Here is a 20,910-nt window from a genome sequence, read left to right on the forward strand (position 1 = left end):
TTAATCTCTCTGTAATCTTACAGAATACTACTGAAAATTGTGTTTTAGAAATAATGGAGATGAGGCTGGGAGAAGTTAAGCAATTATCCAAGGTCACAAGGCCTCGTCGGCAAAGCCATGGCAGGGGCATTTGGTTTTCCAGGCCTGTGTGCTCACTCTGTAAGGGAAAATTACACAAGCGCTCTGCCTCTTAAGCAAGCATCCTTCCTTTAATCCCTGGCAACAGGCAAGGGCATGACCTTGAATCTCATTCACTCCTTCAATGGGCATTTCAGCCAATGCTAAGGTCATCCAGTGGGATGTTCCTTCTCGACTAATGAGAAATGAAAGCTTGTTAAAAATAGCCCAGGAAGACAAGCCCAGGAGGGAATGCGGCTGCTCTTGCTGGCAGAGACCTCGAAGATCAAACCCAATGCTTGGCTTTGCAGAGGAGGAAGCCATGGCTGGAGAGGTGATGTGGGCTGTCTCAGGGGATTTGGTACCTTAGAGTCTCCCATCTTCTGTTTTGATCTCTCTTATTTGTCCCTACCCATTTGCCCTGCACGTCAGATCACATGTTTGGGGGTCCTTCTCTGAAGGTGAGTGAATGAGTTAGGGACATTTTTCTAACAAGCACTCAAGGAAGAGCTGGCCTCTAAGACCGGGGGAGGCGCTGTGAACAGAAAGGGCTTCACCAGAAGAAGGAAGAAAAACAGCTACAGCTGCTGCTGCTGGGTGCTTAGTGTCTTACGGATGTTATTGTGCTTCGACCTCATCTAGATAGAAGCCACTTGACTTGGGTGCCACAAACCCCTTTGCAAGAACCAAACTCAGGCCGGGCGTGGTGGCGCACGTCTTTAATCCCAGCACTCGGGAGGCAGAGGTGGGCGGATCGCTGTGAGTTCGAGGCCAGCCTGGTCTAGAAAGTGAGTCCAGGACAGCCAGGGCTACACAGAGAAACCCTGTCTCGAAAAACAAAAACAAACAAACAAACAAACAAGAACCAAACTCAGACTTGATTTCCATAAGCACCAGAAACAGAAATCAACCCACTGCCCTGAGGGTACAGTGAGTCTGGCTGAGACAGGAGAAAGGCAGGACAAGGAAGAACAAAGATCTGGGGCAGGAGACGAAGCACTGTTTACATTCTTGCTCAGCCACAGACTTACTCTGTGACACTGAGCATCCCTTGTGTGATAGAGGAGATGCTGAAAACATTTGCAGATTGTTTCTCCTTAGAACTTTTCACAGAATTCACTATTAGTGATAATATGTAAATGGAAAAATAGGTGGGTAGATAGACAGACAGACAGACAGATGTTGGAAAAGAGGCTGGAGAGACAGTGCAGAGGTTAAGAGCACTGGTTGTTCTTCCAGAGGTCCTGAGTTCAATTCCCAGCCACCACATGGTGGCTCATAACCATCTCTAATGAGATCTGGTGCCCTCTTCTGGCCTGCAGACAGAACAGTGTATACAGAACAAATAAATAAGTCTTTAGAAAAGATAGATATGGATGCTAGGTAGATAGGCACACAGATAAATAATATACAGACGTGGCTGCATGAATAGATAGATAGGAAAATAGGATAGACAGATAGGTAGATAAAATACAGATAGACATATAGATTCAAATAGATAGACATAGCAGCTAAATAAATACTCCCTCCCCCAGTTGGGCCTGCCTTTATATGCTAACCAGAAATAATGGTGTAAGCTCCACTGTCATTCTCTTTGAGAAAGCAAAAACTATTTCCCCTTTGTCTGGTATCTTCTTGTTCGCTGATAATTGTGGTTCATTGTAGTAGGGTCTGGGCATGGCATTGTAAAGGAGAAAATTCCCAAGTTCTGCCTGGTAGTGAGAGACCCAGAAGCAGCTGTCAGGTATTGCTTCAACTAGTGTGACCCTCTATTTAGTTGTCACTGAGTCAGGGCATTACTGAGGGGGGAGGGGGCAGGTGCTGGCACTAGAGAAGATTAGCAGGAGGCAGCACTAGGTCAGAAGATTGTTCTGTGTACATCAAGACATATGGTCACCCCAGTCTGACCTGGCTTCCATCAGCAGCCTGTATCCTCTAAGAAGAATGGTGCTTCAATTAAAAAAGCAGGAGCAGGAATGAATGATTGGTTGACTCTCTGGATATACCAGATTCCACTAGAGTCAATCAAGCTCAGACCAGAAATATTTCTTAAAAAAAAAAAAAAAAAAAAGGCTGCCTCTGAGGAACATGCACAGACTCTTTCTCCTTGTCATCAGTCACCAAACAATATGGGATGCAAACTGTTTATTAGATATCCACATGGCATCATAAGCCAACTGGAGGAGATCTAAAGCATGTAGGAGCAAGTGCTTAGGTTCTCTGTAAATAGGAGGCCATTTTATATTGAACTTAAAGGGAAGGATTTTGGCACTTTTCAGGGGCTCCTGGTACCAAAGAGGATGATACTTACATCTGCAGCTTAGGGTAGATAATGATATGTGTATATGTAATTATATATTAAATGATATATAATATATTTTCTCTATATATAATTATATATATCAGTGAGAATCCTCACAAAGAATTCAGTCACCTTAAAAAGGAAAAATATTTTCAAGCCTCTATCAATGGAATTATTAAAAAATTTTAAAGTAAAATTCCTGAGAATAAGCTGGCTCTGGCATACAGGCCAGGGTCATTTTGTTTTGCAGATCTTAATGAGTTTTTGAATATGCAAATAGAAGTTGAAGGAGAAAACAGAACAAAACACTGCTTTAAAAGGGAAGGAATGCTTCAAAGGCTGTGCAGGGAAGGGAGGGAGGGGTGGGGAGCAAGGGTGGGGTGGGGAGGGCTGCCAGAGCTCACAAGATGGGGGGCCCATCTCACGGAAAGCACGTGACCTGGAGAGGGCGGGTGAGACAGAGGGGCCAGCCACTCTCTCCCACACTGTCAATTTCCGCTCTGATCTGGACCACTCTCTACCTTCCTTTTCATCTCTACCTCAGTCTCCCCGTGGAGGCCTGGAAGGAGGTAGCTTTGAGGGAAAGGAAAGATAAAGTCTGCGTCCTACATCCGGGCTCAAGCGAGAAGGAGAACAGCTACAACCTGACAAGTGAGAGGATGCACTCGAAGATACCAGAAAGGGGGCGGGGGGTGAGCCAGAGAACATGGAAGTCTCTCCCAGAATTCCCAGGGTTGCACAGCTGGCAGGTTGGGCTTCTCAGTCATGGGCTATCTCTAGTAGACGCAAGAGAAATGTGTGGCCCCGGGGATAGAGAGCCTAGGCCCAGACTGACTGGATCTGCTGGCCGCCAGAGCCACACAAAACACGGCCTGCATGGAAGCAGTGGCCACCCGCTGGGCTTCCTCTTGGGTTTCATAGCACTGGCATTTATAATAAAGATAAATTGTGAGCAAGTCCCCTGGTGGGAAAGGACGTGATTTCTTCTGCTCAGAAGAAATTGAAGCACCGTTCTTTAATTTAATAGAGGCACCATTCTTCTTAGAGGATACAGGCTGCTGATGGAAGCCAGGTCAGACGGGGGTGACCATTGTCTTGCTGTAGACAGAATGGTCTTCCGACCTAATGCTGCCTCCTACTAATCTTCTCTAGTGCCAGCAACTGTCCCCTTCTTCCCTCCCCTTCCCCCCACGCTCCCCCATACACACCAAAGCCCTGACTCAGTGACAACTAAATAGAGGGTCACACTAGTTGAAGCAATACCTGACAGCTGTTTCTGGCTTAAAGAAAGGAGGTAGGAAAGAGTAGAACTCACACTGGGGGTCTTTCGGCTCTTCTGCTACAGGCCAGGAGTGTATTGATTGCCCTCCAGTAACTAACAGGACGGCAAGGTTCAAGTCCTGCCTTAGAGCTCGAAATACACACGAGGATGCACTGAGTCCAGTTCCCTGGGGCCCTGCAGAGGGTGTATGCAGAGCCTCTCCTTGGGGGAAAGTCACCAACCCCTAACCCTGCTGGCATCCTGGGGACAGTGAGTGCAGAGCCTCCTTCTGAAAGCAGGCCTCCTCGCTGCACCTGCCAGGGAGACCTGCTCTATTGCCAGAAGGATCCCCCTCAACAACGCTACCATCACAGGAGACATTCCTACAGCTTCACTCTATGGCCTTAGTGGTGAGAAAGGGGCTCTGTGACCAGAGGCATTGCTAACAGATCAATCCAATGTCATGTGTTTCTACTGAAGACCCTTCCTAGTGAGCCTATATTGAGACTTTTCAATGTGGCAGACGGTGAGTATATGCATGCAGTGTTTGCCAAGAGCAGTTTAACTACACTGGTCCCACTCTTTGGTGGGGACATACGCTCCCGGAAGTAGAGGTGTTTTCACAGGCCACATAGACCTGCAGAGGCACACGGGGATACTGCTATTTAATGTCCTCTCAAAGCACGTCACTTGTCTTATCTAGTTTCATCTCCTGACCACCTTTTGAAGCTGAACTTTTGTCAGCAGTTTTCACTATGCACTGGAGGAAACTGAGGCCCAGGAGGGTTCCCTCAGTTCTTGTGACTGTGACTCTGTGCTTGTGACTTTTGAGCTTCTGTCGAGACTCACAACAGCGACACAGAGAAAGTGCAAAAAGATGCCTGCCCGAGCTGAGAGGACAATGGTTCGCCTAACTCAGTGGCATTTCAGAGTTACATTGTTGAAAGCCATGCCCAAAACGCAGAGAAAAGCAGAAATTGAAGAGCTTGGGTTTGCTTTTGTCAGAGAGAATTGGTTTAAATGTTGAGCTAGATGGGGCTGGTGAGGTGGCTCAGTGGTTAAGAACGTTTGCTGATCTCTCAGAGGACTCAGGTTCAGTTTCTAGTACCCACATCATGGCGTACAGCCATCCCTAACTCTAGTTTCAGGGATCTAATGCCTCCATCTGACTTCTGTGGGTACCAGGCAGGCACATGGTACACATACATAACATTCCATGCGAAGACTCATACACATAAAATAAAATCATCTTCTTGAAACTAAAATAAGAGATGAGAGGAAAGGGGGCTGCCTGGGGCAGAGTGAGGACGAGGGAAGCTGGTTCCCAAGGATGGGGGTTCATAGGAGACGAGAGAGGTGCTTCCTGAGATACATCAGTACTTGCTGTACAGAGCACAGTGCTGAGTCACCTCTTGGCTCCATATAGCTAGGAGCCCTTCTTTGTAGTGACCTGGGAGGCTGCTGGTCTGGGATCCACTCACCTCTGACCAAGGCTGATGCTAGCAAAAGGCTTCTAGCACACACCACACATACATTGGCTTGTCTCTATGTCTTTTTGGTTCTGTCAATTGAGTCGTGTCTGTCCTCGTCCGTCTCTCCCCACCCCCACACCCCCACCCCAATCCCTCTCCAGCAAACATAGTCACCCACTGGTAAACCCGTCAATCCAGCGGCAAAAAAAAGCCCAGCAGTATTGAAGGCCAGTTCCCACAGCAGCAGTATTCTGGAAAGGCGTACAGCTTCACATTCCAAGAGCATTCAAAGCCAATCTGTAAAACTGCTGGTCTGTCTGGGATATGGCCATGCTGCTGACTGCTTGGCTCAGAGGACTAGAGGCCCAGACACCATCTCGAAGGCAAGCAGTGTGATTGGTTCCACCTTGGAAAGGGCTGAAACAAGGCTGCGCCTTCAGCTCTGTCTCGATGCCTTGGCCAGCAAACACAGCCTGGAACTGAGTGATGGTAGATCCCTGAACTGCCACTAAGTTAAGGTTGTTGGCAGCTCAACCATTTAGTAGCTGGATGACAAGGGAGCTGAGAGATGCTCATTCTCAATTTGGCAGCTGGCAATACTGGAGGCTGGGCGGGAGGAAGTCTTTGCTTACAGTGTTGCATAGATCTTCTGATTGGGTGAAACTGTCCAGTGCTCTGCTCTACGGCCTGGCTTTACTATAGGTAGGTACCGTCGGCGTATCTAATTGCCCCAGGCCAGATCTGGAAAGTGGGGTGGGTGCCTTAACTCACTGCTTTCCCTTTCTTACCACAAGTTGCTTAGTTCCCCCACCTACCTGAGATAACACAGACTTCTAGGGATGGCCCCATGCCGGCTGCGGTAGCCTGTATCTCACTGAGGTGCTGGCTCCCCATGCTGTCCTGATGCGTGCCCCGCATGCCTGCCCAGCTTCCCCAGGGCTAGCCTGCTCTATGGTAAGACCTGGCCTCCCTGCTTTGAAGATGGGTTACTACGATAACACAGCCAGGCACTCTCATCCTCTACCCAAGCAAACTGAAAGGTAGCAGCACTGTGTTCTACGGGGCTCTCTGGACACAATGGAAGACCTGGCCGATCCGGCAGTCGTCCAAGTTCACAACAGAAGTAGGCGAGAGCACAGCACAAGGACACTCTCTTCCCCTGCACGACCTGTCTAGTCAGGACCTCCCCCCCACCCCCCACCCCCACTCCAGCAGGCACTTACCAACAGTCCATTGGAGCCATGGACAGTGACACAGCGGGAGAATGTGTGGTGGATGGAGAGGTCCCTGATGTACGTAGGTGGGTCATAGCCTCCCTGTTCGTCCAGATCCCCAGCCAGGTGGAAGTGAATTGGGTACTGGCCCACCAGCTGCTGCCCCATATACTTCAGCTCCACGCCCTCCAAGTGGGCTGCTTTAAACCCCAGTGCAAACTGCAATAGGAAAGTCAAAAGTCAAAAGAGCCCTAAGGCAGCATCTGATTCCCACCACCGCCCCCCCCCCCCCCATCCCTTAGATAAAGGTTTTGCTTCCCAGTGCTTTGTCACTGGGTTTTTACTGAGTACCTCCCAGTTACTCAATAAATCAAAGAGGCTCTGTGCACGTGGCTGAGGACACCTGGCCCATCTTACACTAAGCAAGTCCAGCAAAGCTCTATGGGATGCTGCACGAAACAGACTCTTTGGATTGGAAATGCCCAGGACAATAGGTAAGCTTGCTTTGACCTTCCTTTACTATCTCCATAGCCGACAACGAGGAAGGGATAAACTTAAAATGCTAACTGGGGAAGGAAGGGTGTGCTGACTCTAGAGATAGATAGCGTGAGCCTCTGCTCTGGGGACACGCATACGGGTAGCAGGTGGTCACAGCACAAGGTTGCTCCTGGATGCGCTCAGGGAAACTGCTTGGGCAGACCGTGTCTGTATTCCAGGAGCTCAGCAGAAAGCACGGTCTAAAGTTACCGGTGTCAGAAGCAGGCCCTGCCAACTACTGCTGGAGGAGCTGGTGTATGGCATGCTGGCCATTTCTCCCGGATTCAGGCGCCAGCTGGAACAGTAGTCCCACGCCAATGCCTGGAGAGATGTGTTGAGAATGATTCTGGGCCTAGCATGGGGTTCATGGACAAGAGCGTTGTGGCGACTCAGGACCTTTCTCAAGATTGGGAAGGGCTTCAGTAGCTTGTGTGACAGAGGACTGCTGTTTCCTCTGGCTCTCGCCATGCTGTTCTCAGGTACATTCAGTGTACATTCAGTACCTATGGCCTATGGACCAGGGACGCTACAATTCCTCAAACACAGATCTGGACCACAAGACCCTCCCCACTTAAAAGGTCAGCAGAGCTCCCATTGTGAACTCTTCCCATTTCCCTCTGTCAAACTCTTTGTTTAGTTATTAAAAAGAATTAGAGCACATGATTTCAGCCTCAAGAGAACACTTTTTACAAAATTGATTGTGATGCTGGTAGGCACTGAAACCAATAACCATGTGAAAGAACATGGAAGATTGTCTGTGTTTCTTGGACTATTTGCCAGGCCCGATAAAGGCATTTTGTACAGAGATGAGAGAAATTCCTCTCTGAGCTGGCTATTAGGAGACCGTGAACTCTGATGAACCAGGATCGCTTTTTATGGCTTTGAGAGATCTGCTACTGCTGGCGGCTATCTTTCTAGACCAGTGGTCCTCAGCCTTCCTGACGCTGCAACCCTTTAATACAGTTCCCCATGCTGTGGTGGCCCCCAGACATAACATTATTTTCATCACTACTTTATAACTGTAATTTTACTGCTGTTCTGAATTGTAAAACATCTGTATTTTTCCATGGACTTAATATAAATATCTGATATGTGAACCCTGTGAAAGGGTCGGTCATCTCAAAAGGGGTCGCAAATAATAAAGAGAGGTAGGGAGTCACTGTTCTAGACTCTATCAAGACCAAGACCAAGTAAGTTCAATGCTCCACCCCCTACTTCCTGCCCCCTGCTAGTTGTTTGGTAGGTATTATAATGAATCTGTTGAGTGGGGGGTGGGGAGGGAGAGGGAGGAGTATTCATTCTTTGAAGAAATTATCAGGCCGGAGAAGAGATGGCTCAGAGGTTAAGAGCACTGCCTGCTCTTCCAGAGGTCCTGAGTTCAATTCCCAGCAACCACATGGTGGCTCACAACCATCTGTAATGTGATCTGATGTCCTCTTTTGTGTTTAGGTGTACATGCAAATAGAGTGCTCAAACAAACAAACAAACAAAAACAAACAAATAAGCAAATCTTTAAAAAGAAAAGAAAAGGAATTATCAGGAAGGAAGGTGGAATTTATGGTACACATTTGTTGTCTCTGTACTTGGCCAGACTGAGGTAGGACAATATTAAAATTGAAGCCAGCCTGGGCTATGTAATCACAGCTGGTTTCAAAAAAGCGAAGCAATATAAAAACACCAACAAAAACAAAAATAAAAAAAAATGATGAAGGATAAAGAGTGAAGGCAAGGCTGAGGCAATGAAGTAGAGTGCAGTGAGGCATATGGCCTCAATCAGAGACCCTTTCCCTGGCCAGCTCCATCATCTCTGGCAGGTCCAACTGCCCATAATTGGTAAAGTAGACATCTCCTAAAGATACACTTCTCTTCCTCCCGCCTTGCTTCACCATCCCTTTCCCTCCTATGAGTCTCTGTCTACCGCTAGAACCTTGAATATCCTCCTATAGGGCTAAGAGCCTCAGCCAGGCAGATTCCTACCTTGATGTGGCCCCCAAAGGTATCAAAATCAAAGAAGTCACAGATGTGGTTGCTGTAGGGGTAGCATTTGTCCTCCATCTCTCCCATCACCACGATATTCCGAGTCAGGAGTCCAACCTCCGCGCGCATGTCCACGCCATCAATCTCCTCCCCGGTATGTAGGTACTGTGGCTTCCCTAGGGCACAAGAGGAGTGATGAAACAGAATGTCAGGTGTAGCCTGTCCGTCGTGTTCACATGCTGTGCTCCCAGAGCTATAGCTTGTTCCTCACCAGGCCCTCACTCATGGTGGGCCCCATGGCCCTTGTTCCCATGATACAGAAGAACAAAGCTCAGGTAGGTATAGTCACAGGCCTAGGAGTGGGGCCATCGTACATAGTTACTTGTGCTTAGGTGTAAGACCATGGCAGATGTGGCTACTTATCCCGTGATATCTACCCTTCGTCTGATTTTTAGAGCTAGACTTTCCCATGATTCATCTCATACACTGCTTCTCAATGGAGCTGTGCTTCCCCCCCTCCCTACAGTGAGGTGTGGCCACAGGACGGAGGTAGAAGTGCCAGGTGTAACCTTGGGTTGCCTCTCTTGCTCTCTGGCCTGATGGACTAACCTCACCCAGCAGAGGAAAGCCACAGCCTAGAGATGACAGAGCAGAGTGAGCGAGCGAGAAAGAGCGATCAAGAGAAAGACAGAGACCCCCGTCTCTAGAAGACTCCTCAGAGCTATCACTATTGCTGCCCTCTAGCTGTCCTTTTCCTCTCAGACCTCTGCTTCTGAGCAGGGCAAATTCGTGCTCTATTCTCAGTAGCCTTAAGGAAAATGAGCAGGCTGATTGATGTTCCTGTGTCCTGAGTTCTGAGCTTGCACGATGCCTCTATGGCACCACATGAACCAATGGGAAAGAACTTGCACCTTACTCTGTGCTGACTTCCTCCTCCTGCATCCCTCAACAGAGGCACTCTCTGGGGCTATGGGTCCTAGCCCTGTCCGGTGGCACAGTCAGAAGGCATTGGCTCCAGCTCACAGCCCTTTCCAGCCCAGCCATCGCATCCCTCATCTGCATTGTTATGTCTCTGCCCTCAAAATCCCCCAGGCCTTGCCATCCTTGAGAAAAATCCAACAATCAAACATCCTCCCACACTCCCGCCAGTGCCTGTCCTGTGTGGCCTGAATCCTTGACCCTGTGTGCTGCCCAGGCTCTCCCTCCCTCACACTACCTCACTCCTTCTCTAGCCAAATTCCCTTAGTGTTGCCTCCCATCTCCTCTTCCCCATCTGTGCTGAAAACGCAGGTTAAGACAGGCTCCTCACTAAGATGGCTGACAGGGCTTGTGGATGCTCTTTCTTTCACGTGAAGATACAATTACAAAGAGCAACACGCTCCCATGTGGACTTCCAGCCCAAACTACACCACCTACACCACTTGGCTTTCACTCTGACCTTGACTGACCAAGAAGGGCCTTGCCTCAGCCCTGAGATTTCACAAGTACCTACATGTGAAGGCTGTGGTTAAAATTAGCAATACCTACCTCAGGGATCTTCCTATGCTGTCCCATCCTCAGGAAGAGCTGACCCCTGCCCTCCCTTTCACTTGGCACACATCCTGGGAGCTGACAGCCTTGCTAAGGAGCCTATGGTTAAATAATTCTGCAGACTCAGTGAGACAGTGGTTTCTTTGAAGCAATGACATTGGTGCATACCGAAGCTGAGAAAACAGCCCCAGGCAAGTGAACTGCATGTGTTTTCTATTGCAGCTGTGACAGATCGCCACAGGTTCATTTTTTACAATCTTGGAGGTTAAGATGTCTGAAATTAATTTTCTGGGGGTGAGTTAAGGTGTTGGCAGGGCTGTTTGCCTGAGAAGGTACGGCACAGAATCTGTTCCTAGGCATGTTCAGATTCCAGTGGCCACCTGTTGTGTTCCTTGGCTTGTGACCTCCATCTTCCATTTTTCATTGTTCCATCTGCTTCTGTCAGCCCATTGCTTTCTCCTCTCTAATCTCCCGTAACCCCTCTTACCCGATAACCTCTGTAATTACAGTGGACCCACCCAAATAACCCAGGACACTCCTCCACTTCCAGAACTTTAATCTAGTCATTGTAAACTCTTTTTTTGCCATGTGAGGCAGTGTTCACAGGAAGCAAGTAAAGGTCACGGCATAGATTCAGCCTACTATAGAGTCTCAGGCATAAACTGGGCAGTGGTGGCGCATGCCTTTAATCCTAACACTCTAGAGGCAGAGGCAGGCAAATCTCTGTCAGTTTGAGGCCAGCCTGGTCTACAGATTGAGTTCTAGGACAGCCAGGGCTACACAGAGAAACCCTGACTTGAAATAACAAAAACAAACAAACAAACAAAAAGGACGGGGGGAGGATTCTCAGGCATAGTGTCAGTCAGCTTTCTGTTACTATAACTAATAGCCGGGATAAATGAATTTAGAAAGAAAAAAAGGCTTATCTCAGTTCACAGTTTCAGAGATCCCAAGTCATGACTCATTGGTGGTAGCACAGTACATCATGGTGGCTGTTTATAGCAGAGGAAGTCCATCTACTTTGTGACCAGGAATGAAATAGGGAAAGGAGGAGACCAGTATCCCACAGACTTTTTCTAGGACATATCCCTAATGAATTTAAGCCTTCCATTAGGTTCTACCACCTTCCAATAATTCCACACAGGGTCTGACATCACTAGAGGAGATAATTGTAAACAAGTTGTAACTTCAGAATGCCAGGCCTCTTCCTGGCTGGCTCACTATGGCTATTGATTTGGGTCACAGGCCATGTGCCATCCTTACTGCTTTAAGGTTCTCTGGACATTCATGTAGAAGCCTCTGCTTCTACTCCTGTTGTTGTCCCTGCCTGTTGGTTCTGTGGCCATTACCAACAAGCTAACCACAGGGCTTACCCTGTAAAGGGCAGTCTGTCCCTGAAAGCGGTGGTGATGCACGCCTTTAATCTCAACACTTGGGAGGCAGAAGCAGGCGAATCTTTGTGAGTTCGAGGCTGGCCTGGTCTACAAATCGAGTTCCAGGACAGCCAGGACCACACAAAGATGGTTATGCTGGAGGAGACCCAGGTTCATAGCACTGTTTCTGCCCCAGAGCCAGTGTGCAGTGGAAACAAACAAACAAACAAACAAAAATCAAGAAGAAGGAGACGAAGAAGAGGAAGAAAAGAGGAGGAAGAGGAGCAGGAGAAAGAGGGAAAGAAAATGTTGTGCATGGCTTCTGAAGGACACTGGCTTTGGAGAACTACACACAGAGGCAACATGGAGCCTGTCTGGTGGTTGAAAAGGAAAGAGACTCAACTTCAGAAATCAACTCCAGAAGTTGATTCGGGTCATCTCTAATCGCGATATCTCAGTTGGCTGGTTGGTTTTCTGCCTCCTTAAGCTAGCTTAGGAAGGTCAGATATTGATGAGCCTGGAGGAGAATGTGGGGGACATGACTGTCATGGAATATGTTAGGGAGGCCATTTCTCTTTACCACCGCACACTGCCTCTGGGGCCGATGGAGTGCTGTGAACTTGAGTCTCCTCCAGCATAGTCACCTCTGTGCAATTAATGCCTTTCTCCTATGACTTGGGGATGATGCTTTATGGAAGGTGAGCGGTTCCTCTTTCCAGAACCTATTTACTTCCCACATACCCTTGATTAGGACTTCAAAGGCTGAGCAGGTCACTGTATCTCTGTGACCTTTTTGGTGATGGCCACAGGAATGTGCTGCTGTGACATCTCTTCAAGAAGGAACAGCCACTCTTTCCACTACTGTTTCTTCTATTCCAGCTCATGCTGTCCTGGGCCACAGGGCTTCCAATCCCTCCCAGTCTTTGCTCCAGAGTGCCCTGTAGGTCCACTCTAGCTGGTTCAGGCCTTCCCTGAAGGAAGAACTGATCTCCAGCCTTCCTCCTGCACTTTACATGTGTCAGACCTGCACGGTGGCCTACAGACCCTGCAGAGTCCTCACACACACACACCTTCTGGAACTTTCTTATATGTCTATTTTTGCCTGAATACATCTTCCTTTCCTCTATTCTTTCTCAGTGGAAGACCGCTACTCTTTTGTCTGGTCTCCCAAATTATGCCAGCTCAATATGCAGAGAACTGGGATTTCTTACAAAGTTTCTGTCTCCAAGAGCATCTGGAATCCTGGTCTTCTGGGACCCAGACCTCCAGCCATGTGTGAGGGGTATAGAGGGAAAAATGGACTGCTACTGCCCATAAACACTTCAAGCCATGTGATGGGCATTCCTCTGGGTCCTGAGAGCTATAGCATAGAGCTGGCTTCCCAGAAGATGTCCCCAGAGAGCTAGACATATTTTGAGAACAGGTGGCACAATAAGCAACTGACTTAGTCACAGCAGCCCTGCTCCTGTGGAAGAGTCCAAGGTGGATGGAGCAGATGCCCTGGCTCTTGGTGGGCTCATTCTCCTCATCCCCATATGTCCTCTTTAGCTCCTATCTGGCTGGGGCTGCTTACTGAAGGCCTTTGTCACCTGAGTCTCAGAGTTCCCATCCACCTGGTTGCCCCTACCAAGACAGTCATCCTCCACACGGTCTGAGCCAGGCTGTGTGACTCAGTTTGCAGTAGAGTCCTGGAGCCTACAGTTTAAGGTCCCTGAACCTTGGGCCTTTCATCTATGGAGCAGAGATAAAAATAGCTTGTATCACAAAAGGTAGCTAGATCATTAAGTTAGTTAATCCATAGTGTGTGCTTAAACAGCCTTGGGCACATGGCTAAAGGCCAGTGTGACAGAAATGACATTTGCAGCTGTCAGGGCTATTGTCTCCAGAGCTTTACCAGGGACAGGAACTGATGGACAGCTGATTTCAGAGCTTCCTTTGTATCATGGGGGAAGCAGGGCACGGGAGACTTCAGGTAGCTAGAAGGGCTTGTATTTATCAGACTCCAGTGGACTGAGGAAATGCAGGTCCTACTGAGAACTAGAGGACTTTTGCAGTCACAGCCACCACCACCCTCACAAGGCTCCTTATCAGAACCTTTACAACAGTTGCTTCTGTCCCCAGTGCAAGCAGTTATCTCTCATTGTTGCTTTCACAGGCCACTCCCAGGGGCGATCCCAGGGAAGTGGTGCGCCTGATTTCTGTCATCCCTTCCTGCGTGTGGCGTTCTCCCACAGCCCTCCACCTCTCCTCGTTCTCGCAGCACTCACATGTACTGGCTGACCAGGTCAGAATTGTTCTGAGGGACTTAAAAAGAGACTTGGGCCCACTAGGAAAGGGGGCTGGGACCTGGGGTATAGAGGGGCTCTAACCATTAGTATTTTCTGGGTTTATCCACAGGCACCTGATATGGCATCCCAATTCCGTACTCAGCAAACCTCCACAGGCCACGCACAGAACCAGGCACCCCAAGAGCAAGAGAAGAGTAAACCACCAACGCCTTCTCTGGGAGACAGACCTGACGCGTGTTTGTAGGTTAGATCCAGTAGACTCCAGGGAGGAGGGAAGGGCAGAGCCTGAACTGTCCTCCTCATACCATCAGGGGCAAGGACTTTGTCCAGAGGGACAAGAATAGCCCAGGACTCCTGTGGCCATTTCAGATGGAGATGTTAGGATTAGGTACCTTAGTGGAAGATAAAGTAGCACATGTAGGTTTGCAGTTGGAGCTGGGAGTTTGAAAGATGCTGGCTTGCTTAGTCTATGCTAGCACTGCTCACAAGGACATCCTGCGACAACGAATTCCATGCTGTTCTACGTGATAGCCCATGTGACTTTCAAACACCCAAAATCTCTCTACCGTAAGGCACAGGATGAAGTTTTATCTAACCACAATTAAATTTGAAGCAGCTACATGTGGAGGTTGTGGGCTTAGATATTGGATTTCCATAACCTCAGTTTCCTCATCTGCTTCACGTATAAAACAGGAACTGCCAGATGCTGAGAGTCTCACAAAGAAGGGACAGGTGGACCTGTAAAGTACTGGGACTATCATGGGCAACAGTGCTCATTCTAAGTGGTGGTAGGAGTAGTTTAAAGTGTGGTGGTGTTTATAAGACAAAGCAGGAAAGTGGCAAAAGAAAGGGGGCAAAAAAAAAACCCCAAGGGGCATATTTCAACTGTCACAGCCACATCAAAAGTGCTGGGAGTCATACTGTGGCTGGCAAAACTCTGAAAAAAAAATTTAGGTGAGTCATATATTTCCAGCACTTTCTCACCCTCATCTGTTTCTCATCAGCAAACCCTTAAAATGCAAACAGGGTTGTTTACTGGAATTGGGGGGGGGGGCATCTATCAAGGGAGGAGGATCCAGGAAGAATGTGTTGCTCTCTGCAGCCAGACTGAGGAGGTGACCCTGGCAGAATGCAGCAGGTGGGAGAAGAATGCGGGTACAGAAAGGGATGGACAGGTAGGGTCCTCACTCTGTGTTAGTGGGGGATGGAGAGCCGAGAATGGACTTTGGGAAGAGGAGCAGAGGTGCCTTCTGAGAATAGACAGTCGGACAGACAGCTATGCATGCACATTCTCCCCCACGGGAGGCTTTTGTGACACTGCTCAAGAAGGGTTGTTTCCATGGGGACCCAAAACTTCTAAGCAGAGTGGATGGCCCACTCTTAGTAGGCAGTGGGAGGCTGGGTGTGGGGCCGGAGAAGCATCCTTCAATGGTAAAGCAAGGGACTTGGGGGAAATGAAGAAAGTTTAGCATTGTCTCCACTCTGATTTTCACCCTTTAGAACTTGGCCATCAAGAGGCCCCTTGATACTCATGGTCCAGCCTGGGTACATTCATGAGGCAGTTGGTTAGTTTGGTAAAATTCTGTCAGGAGCAGAAGCCCTCAGCATGAACACCCACTCCTGCTCAGGTAGTGTGCCCACATGCCTTCCTTTATAGCAATTCTTCTCTTTCCTAGCCACCTTGTCATCTTCTCCCAGCTCCCTGCTTGATCTTCAATTCCTTGGGAAAGTACCGTGCCTACTCCTACTGAGCAGAATCCCTCCTCCCTACACCAGGCTCCTCAAACAGCTTTCTTTTGTAGCTATTGTGGCTGGAGTCTTATTGTTATTGGACCGACTCTTTGATGGATGCCATTCTCCCTGATGAGATGCAGCTTCCCTGAGGACAGGGAATAGTGTCTGACTTGCTTACCACGGCACCTGGGCACAACGCCTGGCACATGCGATATGCTCGGGGACCTGTGTGTGTGTACATGGTAAAGTGTTCTATCCCTCTCTCAGTCCCCACAGAGGCAGATCCTAGGTTGCCTGCTCATCCCAAAACCAGAATCACAGGGCTCTCTAGAAGGTCACCACCGGCTGTCGCAGAAGCGAGCAGTGCTTAGTAATGACGATAGAGGTTTCTTTCTCCTCCACAATGAATGCCATGGGCCTGGAGGTCCCAAATGCCAGAAATGGCAAACCGAGGCATACAAGGTCCAACCACTTGTGATCAGCTATGCTCCTTCCATCTTTCCTGCACTGAGGATTAACTGCTAAGTCTTTGCAGTCAGAGCTGTGGAGACAACGGCTCAGTGGCCAAAGCACCCACCACACAAGTATGAAGACTCAAGTTCAGTTCCCAGAACCTATGTAACTGCTGCTTGGGTGTGGCAGCCCACCTATATAATTCCATTACTCAGAAGGTGGAAATTGGGGGTCCCTGGAACAAACTAGTTGGTTAGACTGGCTGTATCAGCAAACTCTGGGTTCAGTAAACAGGAGAATGATAGAGGATGACTCCCAATGTGAACCCTGGGCCACCACACACATGCATGTACATCCTCCAACATATGACCAAACATATGTGAGCATGCATACACATAAGCACACTAAACACACACGTATATATAAGAAGAATAAAAAAAATTACTGTGGCTGGTGCTAACAGTACTTCCAGCAAGCTAGGTGTGGTGGCACCAGCCTCTGATCCTAGCCTTGGGAGATGGAGGCAGGATTGTGAATCGAGGCCATCCTGGGCCATATTAGTGAGTCCTTATCTCTACAAATGGGGACACAGCTAATAACCAGATGCTTGATTCTAGAGTCTGCACTCTTTTGCCTCTACCAAACAAGACAAAGCCAAAACTGCCTTTTGCAGAATGTATCCACAGATTATGCCCAGCATCTCATCCCCTTCTAGCATGAGGAAACCAAACTGCGAATAGCCCCACCTACAGACAGTACCCTTTCATAGTGTCAAGCTCATCTCATCATGCTGTGTGTTATGGATGATGAAATGAACAAGGTGAACTCCTCAAGCTCAGGGCTAAGAGAAAGGTGATCATCTAGATCCGTCTCCTTCCTTTTCAGATAAGTGTTCTCTGCTCCGGATGCCAGGAAGCTCAGAGAAAGTTTTTATGGCTTATGTCAGCCATTTGTGCTGACCTGTTTTTTCCACTATGTTACTTAGACTTTTATCATCCAGATTAATTTTTTTTTCACTTTGCTTCTTTCTTCAGGGATGTCAGATTGATCTAGACTTACTTAGGAGATGCTCCAAAGCCTTTCTTAAAGAGTGTAGCAGTTCTCGAGAGGCAGAGGCAGGAGGATCGCTGTGAGTTCGAGGCTAGCCTGGTCTACACAGCGAGTCCAGGATAGCCAAGGCTAAACAGAAAAACCCTGTCTTGGAAAAAAAAAAGTGTAGCAGTTTATACATTGTCACTTAAACAGGATCTCTTGCCTTGCAAACATCTCTTCATATAGACTTAACCTGCCCACTGCTACCTCCTTCTCTTTCTCTAGCCATACCCCCAAATTAGCATCTCACTAAAAATACGTCTTTTGCAGACTCCAGTCCTAGAATTGGTACCCTGGGATTCCAGCTGTGCACTGCCTCAGGCACCTAGCAGGCAGGGCTGTTTCCTCTGAGAACAAACTCAGGAGCTGGAACTCCGTAACTGCTGCTCACTTCACTAAAGTGAGGCTCCTCAAATTCTTCCTCAGGTACTCCCCAACCAGGCAAGTTGTTTTGAGTTGTAGCTTCTGAAGGCTTATTTCTAAAACATAGACATTTGAAATATACTGGCTGTGTATTCTCAACGCTCAGTCTTCTTATCAGGATTGGGCTACTTCGCCAGGTGATAGTCTGAACATCCAGTATTGAGTCTCCTCCCTCTGGCAGGTCACTCCAGTTTTCCCTTAAGAAATAATCCTTTGGGGCTGGAAAGATGGCTCAGAGATTAAGAGCACTGACTGCTCTTCCAGAAGTCCTGAGTTCAATTTCCAGCAATCACGTGGTGGCTTACAACCATCTATAATGTGATCTGATGCCCTCTTCGGGTATGCAGGCATACGTGCAGGCAGAACACTGTATACATAAATAATAAATAAATAAATCATGAGGAGGAGGAGGAGGAGAAGAAGAAGAAAAAGAGGAGGAGGAGGAGGAGGAGGAGGAGGAGGAGGACTGGTGAAGGTCCTGACCTCTCAAAGAAGCCAACCAGCTTAGCCAGATGCCCTCTCCCTGGACAATGGCTATACAGCATGATATCCCAGGGTCTAGGAATGCTTCCTAAAGACAGAGATGTCTAGAGATGTTGCCGACTGCCCCCTGCTACCCAGGCTTTCAAGGTTGCCCTGCTGAGTCCTTTGCAGCTTTGTTCTTCAGTAACTAACTTGTTTCTTTGACATGAATGGCCTGTCCATCAAGTCCTTTCTTGTTTCAGATAATAAAGTTAGATTCTGTTGCCTACAACCCAAAGACAGACATTTTCCAAGAGCACTTGACGTTGTGTGTAAGGTCTCTATGGTGGTTTAATAGGAATGGCCCCACAGGCTCATATATTTGAATGCTTGGTCATTAGAGTGTGGCCCTATTTGAGAAGGAATAGGAGGAGTGGCCTTGTTTAGTAGGTGTGACCTTGATGGAGGAAGTGTATTACTGGGGGTTTCAAATGCTCAAGCCAGTCCTAGTGTCATTCTTTCTTCCTGCTGCCTGTCAGTCTAGATGTAGAGCTCTCAGCTCCCTCTCCAGCGCCATGTCTGCCTGCCTGCCGCCACGCTTCCCACCATGGTGATTGATAATGGAGAAAACCCCTGAGCTGCAAGCCAGGCCCTAATTAAATGCTTTCCTTTATAAGAGTCATCTTGGTCATGGTGCCTCTTCACAGCAATAGAACGTTGCCTAAGACAGTCGTCTCTTTTGCTCTCTAACCATCTCCCACTCTGCAAATATCAGAAGACATAAATAGAGGGCATACAAGTTTCTTCAGGAGAAGGAAAAAAGGAAACTAAAAATGAAAAAAAAAAGACACCCAAAGTGTTACGGTAGACTAAAGTATTTCCAAACAAACGGATCGTTCTGTCCTTTCAATCTCAGTGAGAAAAATGGGCTGTACTGGCCGTTCATGCTGGCCTTGACCATGGGCTGCCCACAGTATTGGCCAGTGTGTTTTGGCCAGCAGACTGTGCTATCAGACTGTGCGAGTTTTGTTTAATTTTTCTGAGTTCACTTTGTTTTCTTTCATTTTGAAAGCAGTTGTTATCCTGAATCCCAGGTTTGCCTGGTACTCACTTTGTATCCTTGGCTGGCCTCAAATTTATAACAATCCTCACTTTCTGGTGTCCCAAGTTCTAGAATTCTAGACATAAGCTAGTATGCCCAGCATTAGCCAGTTCTAGGGCCAAGTCTTAGCAGTTCTCCATTCTCCCCTTCCCTCTATAGTGATGAGAAGAAAGTGTCTGGGGAAGATTGAGAATGGTATGGAGCCTATCAGAGCCCAGCTTCCAGCCTGGAGCTAGGCTCAGCCTAGATGGGCTTAAGCCTAGTGCTGTGATAGTGTCTCCCAAAGACTCCTAAGTTAAAGCTTTGCCATGAGCCTGTGGTGCTATTAGGGTAGGTCCCAGTGAGAACAAGTTAGATCACTGGGAGCATGTCCTTGAAGGAGATAGTGGGACTCTGACATCCTCCTCTTTGTTTCTTGGATGCCACAAGACAAGCAATTTCCTCCATCACTAGTTCTTGCCCCCAAATAACGGGGCGAAGAAACCATGAACTGAAGCTTCCAAAAACCATGAGCTAAAATAACCCTTTCTTCAGATATCAGTTAGGCTACCTGCCTAGACGATGCACCAATAAGGGAAACCAATGCTTGCTGTGGGAACCTTATCGTTTTCTTTGTTATGCGGCGTTCTGAGAATAGCTCACAGATACAGATCTCCTCTGCAGGCCCAGGCAGAAGTGAGGGGATGCCTACCTGCCACTCTGACCTGGGTAGAGGTACAAGCTTTGCAGGGAAGCACCCGGAACTCTTCTGCCTGATACATTGAGTAGTCGGTGCTGGCCACGACCAGGGTGTCTCCAGGCCTCCATGACTGCACGTTGTCCACCAGACTCAGGATGGTGCTGTTGACATTGGTGTCGATGCTGACCGTGAGCTTAGGCCTCACTGTAACCCAAAACAGGAAGGATGCAGATACAACCCTTTGCCTTCAACAAACATGTGGCTGCCCACCTCTTCCCCCTCCCCTCTGAAAAATCGGTAAATGCCAGGTGTGCCCTTCCAAAACCCAAATCACCAGACTCTCTCTCATCCCAGTCTCAGTACTTACAGGTTTTTGAAGTCAACAAAAACCCAACCAAAAAAAAAAAAAAAAAAAAAAAAGACCCATTCATTAGCTCTGGGCAGAGGAATTTTCCACTGACTTCTAAGCTGGTGTTCAATGTGCTGCCTCACCACACCCACTTTGCCCAAGATGTAAAACAAATATAGTCCCACTGTTATTTACAGTAGCTGTAAGCCCTACCCTCAGTTCATCCCTAATGACTGCTTTCTCGAGATGCTGATTCCAGAACAAACCAACCATTTCCAGTCCTTTCTAAGGAGGACTGCCTAAGGAACAGGGTTTGAAATAACAGCACGGGGAAGAGGCCAAGAGTCTGTGTCTGCCCTGTCTATCAGCACACTTCTAGAAAGGCTTATGACAAGGCAGAGTATTGCTGTCTGCTTCTGACTCCAGAGACCATTTGGCTGTTCCTGAATTTGTGCCCAGATTCACGCCCAGTAGGGGTGATTAAGGAAGTCTGATATTCAACACAGCTGACCCATCTCACAGTGCATAACAGCCAGGTCTGGGAT

At 48.1% G+C, this 20,910-nt stretch overlaps 1 protein-coding gene across 3 annotated transcripts in view; it reads right to left on the reverse strand.

Moving 5' to 3' along the window:
- The window catches only part of CEMIP (cell migration inducing hyaluronidase 1), a 159,150-nt gene that overhangs the window by 32,541 nt on the left and 105,699 nt on the right, over positions 1-20,910 (reverse strand). For all 3 annotated transcript variants that reach the window (XM_084773360.1, XM_084773362.1, XM_084773361.1), the window contains exons 11-13: positions 20,029-20,220; positions 8,881-9,056; positions 6,376-6,585 (exon numbers count right to left, since the gene is read on the reverse strand). In XM_084773360.1, coding sequence (XP_084629486.1) covers positions 6,376-6,585; positions 8,881-9,056; positions 20,029-20,220 — 578 coding nt within the window. The remainder of the gene's footprint in view (positions 1-6,375; positions 6,586-8,880; positions 9,057-20,028; positions 20,221-20,910) is intronic.

Source organism: Acomys minous, assembly GCF_964271855.1.
Source record: "Acomys minous genome assembly, chromosome: 2".
Classification (NCBI taxonomy): Eukaryota; Metazoa; Chordata; class Mammalia; order Rodentia; family Muridae; genus Acomys; species Acomys minous.